Here is a 7,506-nt window from a genome sequence, read left to right as displayed (position 1 = left end):
TCATCCAATCGTTATAAATTAAAAAGTTATATTAATTAATTAATTATTAATTACATTACAAATGATAATCGTTGATTTTCGTCCACCAACAATTGAAATAAAGAATAAAATTTAAGAGTGATACTTTGGAGTCAAACGAATTCTCCCCATTTAGTATTATGTAAAATATAATTTTTTTCTTCCGGGTCTCGTGTCATTTAATCACAAAGACTTTTTTATTATTTAAATATCAGTTTCTTTTATACAAAATTATAATTAATTAATTTTTTCATATTAATAGGTTACAATTATCAAATCTAATTATATGTTTACTTTAATGGTTTTTGGTTTTAATGTGCATATATAAAATTTGAATTTCAAATCATTATATAAACATGTTTAAAATGTTTACCTTTCATTTTTTGCAATTTAAATTTTTTGTTCAATTTTTTTTAATAAATATTTATTTCCAATTTTAATCCAAAACTTTTCAACATATTTTTATACCTACGGCTATGGATATTTGGAAAGTTTTGGATTTTATGTATTATGTTTGAATGGTGATGATAGAACGTATTTCCGCGACGATAAAGCTTTAGAATGCTCTTGGAAAAAATATAGCTGTTTTACTTTTAGCATTGTCTTCGTCATTTTAGCTACTGTCACTCTGTAGGTCCTTCTATTTTTGGATTGCAATCCAATACTTAGTTAGCTAGAAAGTTATTCTGCCTTTTTGATATAGATGTTTATAAGAAGGATAATATATTAATTTAATCTTATGCATAAATAAAAAAATTAAAATGGAATCTATTAAGAAAAGGAGAAAGAAAGTAAAAAAAAGTCTCGTTTACTTTTTTCTATATACATAGGATAAAATTATTTTATGTAACATAATAGGGTAAAATGTGTGTCATTTAAAGAATATAAAGTTGTGTTATTCTAAGAGAGAGAAAAAGATAGATAAAGAAGAAAAGAAAGTTGACAAAAAAAATAAAAGTGCATGTCTCACTTCTTTGTGAGAGTAAAGAAATATTAGTCATGTCATTTAAAAAGATAAACACTCTTTCCAACGATAAATGCGAAATGTATTTCCTTTCCTGACATGAAAGTGTTTTATTTTTTCTTAGTTGTTACTTAATTTTAGGGGATTAATGTATCCGTTGCCGCGCTGGTGAATTATTCACGCCGCCGGCACCAGACCAGCCAGCCACTCCACTTCACGCCGCTTTGTCACGTGTCATGCAGCAGCTTGTCCTTGTACGCTGCTTGGAGAAGCTCGTCAGATAAGCCGCTGAAGGATATGATCATATCATACGTCAATCAAATCAAGCGGTGTCTTCTCCGAAATTAGTGCTTTTCCTTTGATTGATTTCCCATTACGATTCTTATTTTATTGGAAAAGTTAAAAAATTTCATGTGGTATTATTTTGAATTATTTATATCTCTATATGTTTTTTTTAATCATTTAACTTCTAAAAGTTTTTTCCATCTACATTTTTCATTAATATTGTTAGAAAATTTAAAAATAAAATCATTATGAAAATTTAGAACACTTAATAAAAGATTAAAATAAAAAAAATCAAATGTGTCAAAATAAAAAAAAAATAGAATAAGAAAAAAATAAATAGAAGAAACCAAATGTTATAATTCAGTTGGTGACGAGAGTGAGCAGGTGACGGTGAGAGCATGTGTTCGATCCTCTCAATATTGTCTTTGGAAGGAATTTAAAACTTCAATTGTGAATTCGTCCCAAACATGCTTGCCTCCCTTATAGGATAAATATGGTTTGTCAAAAAAATTAAAAGAAAAAAATTTGTATCACATTAAAAATCGCAACAGTGACACAGAAAAAAAATTAAAATTAAAAAAATGAAATTAGTTCAAATAAAAAAAATACTTAAAAGACAAAAAAATAGAAGAAAAAGTTAAGATAAAAAGAAAAAGAAAAAAAAGAAGTAGAATAAAAAAAATCAGAGTTTGAATTTTTAATATGTTTAGTTTTATTTTTCTTTGTTTGTGGAATGCAACAATGATTAATTTAGTAGTAAGCAGTGTTATTAAAACCGGACCGGCCGGTCCGACCGGTTGGCCCGGTAACCGGCCCATCAGCCGGTCCGGTTCTGACATTGGACCGCCTAAGTATTTGATCCAGTGGCCCGGTGATGAGCCCCGATTCAATCGGTTGAATAAAATACTCCATTTAATATATTTATTATATAACTATTAAGTTAAGAGAATTAATTCAAAAATTGCATCCAATAGGATTCAAACTCGTACCATTCAGGATATACAACATAGCAAATACCACTAAACTACATCAGGTTATTGTTTAGATGACACCATTCAAAATATTTATTTAAGTATAAAATATAAATTTATATATATATATATATATATATATATATATATCCGGTTCATGCAGTTCAACCAGTGACCCGGTACCTCGGCCGGGTCAATGACCGATTCGGTTCTAATAACATTGGTAGTAAGAGTAGTAAATTTTTTCAGTAGTAAGTATAATTATCCTCATTTATATATGTAGAGAAAAATATTTATCATTCTAAAGAATATATCTTTGTGTCATTTAGAGGAAACAATGTCATTTTGGTGCATAATTGATAATTTTTTATATTCTATCTCTTCGATAAAATTAGGAAGAGAGAGAAAGTGAAGAAGAGAGAATATAAAAAATTACCAATCATGTATCAAAATGATGTCATTCTATCTAAAATGACACACGTTATATTTTTTAAAAAGATAAACATTACGTAGAGAGAGAGAGAATTTGAGAGTTATAATTTTTAAGGAGAATAAAAATTTTGAACTCAAAATGAGATTAGTGGAATTTGATGGATTTTGGATATTAGTTGAAATTTATAAAAAAAAATTCTTTTTACATTAAATTTAATAAGTAATACAAATGAATTTTTTTATTTATATCTTAAACATACAAAATTTTAATTAATACATAATCAAATAAATTTTTAAATTTTGAATTCCATTTTCCTTTTTTAATTTTACACACTTTTTAGGTTTTTATAACATTTTTAAATATTAATATAAATTGATGTATATATCATAAACACTAAAGTTTTTAAGCATATTTAATAGATTTCAATACAAATTTTATTTAAATATTTATGACAAAATATATGTTTTATAGAATAAAATATTTTTTTAAATACTTTTTATATTCATTCTTGGAAATCATTTTATATACTTTCTTTATCTATAAAAATATAATATAATTAAAATCTATTTAAAAAAAAGTAGAAAATGTCAAAGTAGAGTAGAGTCAGCTTTATTAGCAGGCATTTCAGTTGTGTTTCGTTTGATCTGGAAAGTGCTACGAGTTACACCGATAACACTTTCTGGCTTTCTGCCGCGCATCCCCAGGGGCGCTCGTTCGAAGTTCACTGTTTGGTACTTTAGAGTCTTTGAACTTGATATGATAATATGATATGATAACTTAATTGCTCTGAATCTTCTCCTGATACTCACAATCACATGGGTCCCATATAATCATGTTTTTCTCATCTCTGTTACACTCCTCGCCGGATCTTCAGAATGAGCCGTGTAAGGCCAAACAAATAATAATAATTTTTTTAAAAAAAAAACTATTTCCATTTATTCAATGAATCAATAGACTAAATTATTTAAGAAAAATATTTTTTTTTGTTGGAGATGAATTATCTTATGTAAGTAAAATAAATTATAAAAAAATTCACAAATAATTGAAAAAAAATAGAAATGGAAGTCACTTTTATTATGTATATGTAAGAATTTAATTTATTTCATGTTGAATAAGATAAATCTAATCCATTATATATATGTATATATTTAGGGTTAAGATCATTTTACACTAGTGTAAGTTACACTCTTAATCTTGTCCACTGATCTTATTTATATCTAAGGGCTCAAATTTTTTAGTAATGTGAGCCATTTTATACAAGTGAATCAATGGTCAAGATTGAGTGTAAGACTTCTAACTCTTACACTAGTGTAAGAATATCCTGTACCATATATTTATATATATATATATATCGATGCTTTCGTAATTATAGATTTTAAATTTTCTTAACTATTTTAAATAATAAATAATTTAATCCATTCAAATATTTTATATAATTTTCTATGAGTATTTACCTCAAGCACAAAGAAGTGTATTTTATTTTTTATACAAACAATAAATTTAATATAGAACCAATTGTAAATAAATAAATGATAATTTGATTTAATAATTAATTAATAAAAAATATAACACTACTTTAGAATGATAGTTTTGAAATATTTTATGTGAATATTTTATGAGTATTTATTCTTTCTAAAAAGATTTATATCTAGTGAGTGAAAGAAGAGATAAGTATTTTTTTTTCAGATAAACAAAATTTAATTTTGAGCCAATTCAAAATAAAAAAATGATAATTTAATTTAATAGTTAATTAATAAAAAAATTCGATTATTCTATGTAATTTTTATACGAACTTTTTATGAGTTATCCTTTCTAAAAAAATTTAGATCTCGTGAATGAAGGCACAGTAAATATTGTTTTAATGTTTTTCATACAAACAATAAATAATTTAGAACCAATTGTAAATAAACAAATGATAAATTAATTAATAAAAATATAACTCTATTATAGAAAAGATAGTGGAACCCCAAAATTTATATTTATGTACATATTATTTTATATTTACATAATTTATATAATTTTATTATGATTAAGTATATTTTACTTTTCTATGTGTAATTATGCATACACCATAATTGTATCACATAGTAAAATGCAAGAGATACATGAATATAACTTTTTAATTCTTTCAATGTACACCGAAACTGACTTACATCAAATCCATGAGCATATTTTGGTATTGCTGGAGTACGTACTCCTTTACTAAAAGTAATAAAGGGTAATAGTTTAGGAGAAAATAATCCTACAAGGAAAGATAAAATAGTAAAAAAATATATTGATGTACCGAATTTTCAATACTACCATAATACTAAAGATATTTCCCAAATCCATGCATTAAATGCTAGCATATATTCGTATAATCATTACTCATATGTATTCCTTTTCCTTTCCCATTCTTTCATTTTTAGGGGCAACCAACAGTCTCCCTACCATAATAATCCCTATTCCCATTCTTTGCACGTTCTATGTCTCTCTCTCTCTTTTTAAATTTTCCTTCCTCAGAAGTTGAAATTGAAGTTTTCATATAATCAGCACTTATCACTGATCAGCGTCCTCAAACTTCAAATTTGAGGTAGGGAATTGAAGTTGAAGTCTCCTGTTGAAACCATGGTCCCTCGAGAGAGTTTAAATCCAGAAGCTCCCGAGTTCTTTCCGAACTTGCAGGTGCCATCGATTTCTTGGCCTAGTTTTCCCACTTTACTCTCTTCTCAACAGTACTACTTCTTCTTCTCTTCTTCTCTTTCACAAGAACTTCATGACCCACTCCAACCCCTCTGTGTCTATTACCCCGCTACAACACTTCCACCAACTTCCGTTATCCCTAGCCAGCTATTTGGCGCTCCTTTCTCGCCATCGTTATCCTCTGAAGCTGAACCAACTCGTTTTATTGACATGTCTGAAGATCCTAACCCTCTGAAAGACCATGTAGTGCAACAACAACCTAAGGAGGAAGTGGTGACTGGGTCTAAAGTAGCTGATTCGAAAGGACTTGTTCAAAAGAAGGTTTTTAAAGCGTTTATAAGTTGTGGAAGAAGAATTGATCGTTGCCGTTCAGATGAGTTGAGATTACAGGCTTACACATGGAGGAGGAAGGGAAAAGACATCGTTGAAGACAACAAATGTGGCCATTTAAAGAACCAACGGTTGTTTCATCCTCAAGATCAGTACTTTAGGTCTTTACGTAGGAAGAAACCATGTTGTCCTTTGTTGCCCGTGCGCGTTGATGGAGAGGAAACCACTGTTATGATTCGAAACATTCCTAGCAAGTACACGTATGTCTCTTTACATCCAATGACCCTTCATATTCTTAGTTTTTTGGTTCAGTGACTTTTTGTTTTTTTTTTCTTTCTTAAAAAAAGGGGTTAATCTTTAAAGCTTTGAAGTTTCTTTCTCCAAGCATAAGACGGTTTAGCTACTTAAAATTCTTGAGATTAGCGCATATTGTTGTTCAATATTCAATTTTAGCCATCATTTAGTTGCATTTACATTTATTAATGGTTAGTAGCATAACATTAGTATTTATTTTTATTTTTATTTTTCCTGATTCTCGCAGACGAGATATGCTGGTAGAGTTCTTGGACAATCACTGTATGTTGGAGAATCAAAGAGATAAAGAAGCTGAAAAAGAGGATGGCGAACAACACAATATTTTAGCTTTTGATTTCGTTTACTTGCCTATAGATTTCAAGTACGCTACAAGTACAAATATCTTATGATGTTCAGCTAGCTCTTTTTTATAGTGTGAACTTTTGATCATGATAATTTTTTTGCAGAACCGGGTTGAACAAGGGCTACGCGTTTGTTAACTTCACAAACCCCAAGGCAGCTTGGAAGTTTCTTTTAACAGCCTCTAATATGAAATGGGACATGTTCCAGTCACACAAGATACGTGAAGTTGTTGCTGCACGTCTCCAGGTATGGTCGAATGGACTAGACTCAAAATCATCATCATTGCTAATAAACCATAATTTTTTTATTTTTATTTTTATTTTTATTATTATTTTTTAATGAAACGGGTACTTTGTTATTTGCTTTTTTGTTTGGGATTAATTTATTGGACTCAATTGAAATGTGATAATGTAGGGAAAAGAGGAATTAGAGAAGCACTTCGAAACTATGCACTTTCCCTGTGATTCCGAGCAAGTGTTGCCTGTGTGCTTTACACCACCTCGGGATGGTGTAATCAAGGGAAATGAAAGGACGATAGGGAAGCTTGTCAAGCCTCAAGAAGTTTCAAGTGGAAGAAGAGGCTCCTATATCAGATAAGCAACTTTAAGGGGTTGTGTCATGACATAGCTTCCGTCCCTGGTTGATGACTTTTTCTATTTTTCTTGTGTTATCATCTGTAGCTCGGTTTATGTTCTTCTGTTCTGGTTGCTGTTAGTTACAAGGTTTTACTACCATTTCATATGTTGCTGTTATGAACTCTGTCACGTTTTATGTTGTGTACCATGCCACGAATAGTTGGGTGGAGCTTGGCCACCTGATCCTAAGATCCACTGGATCACCGAGGTTATGTGGTGGGGTCCACCCTTCTCGTGGATAAGATCGAGCCTTTTTAGTGCTAGGTGATGGATCAGACTATTCTCTATATGATATATGTGTGTGTGTAAAACCTTTTAGCTTGTACCCTATGAAATCTGCTTAGCCTGGTTTAAAGCTCAGGGAATAACTTTACATTGTGTTGTGTCATTTTTGTTTCTATTTCTGGCTATGTCGTTGTTTCTCGCAGTAGAATTTCAAATATTTGGTGCAAATTTGTGATTTCTAGCGTTGTGGAATCTTAGTCAGCGCCTGAAGGCATGGCATATGCCCCTAAGTCAAAGGTCTCCGTG

General features: G+C 29.7%; 1 protein-coding gene across 1 annotated transcript; it reads left to right on the top strand.

Annotated features, from left to right (window-relative positions):
- Positions 1-5,278: 5,278 nt before the first annotated feature.
- Positions 5,279-6,937, top strand: LOC133287032 (uncharacterized). Its single transcript, XM_061484582.1, has 4 exons — positions 5,279-5,943; positions 6,225-6,359; positions 6,445-6,586; positions 6,755-6,937. Exons 1-4 carry the CDS (start codon positions 5,279-5,281, stop codon positions 6,935-6,937), a joined length of 1,125 nt encoding a protein of 374 aa, XP_061340566.1.
- The last annotated feature ends 569 nt before the right edge of the window (positions 6,938-7,506 follow it).

This window comes from Gastrolobium bilobum, unplaced genomic scaffold (genome assembly GCF_033153095.1).
Source record: "Gastrolobium bilobum isolate Gb01-03AN ecotype WA unplaced genomic scaffold, APGP_CSIRO_Gbil_v1 utg1487, whole genome shotgun sequence".
NCBI lineage: Eukaryota > Viridiplantae > Streptophyta > Magnoliopsida > Fabales > Fabaceae > Gastrolobium > Gastrolobium bilobum.
This window is presented reverse-complemented; position numbering and strand designations above follow the sequence as displayed.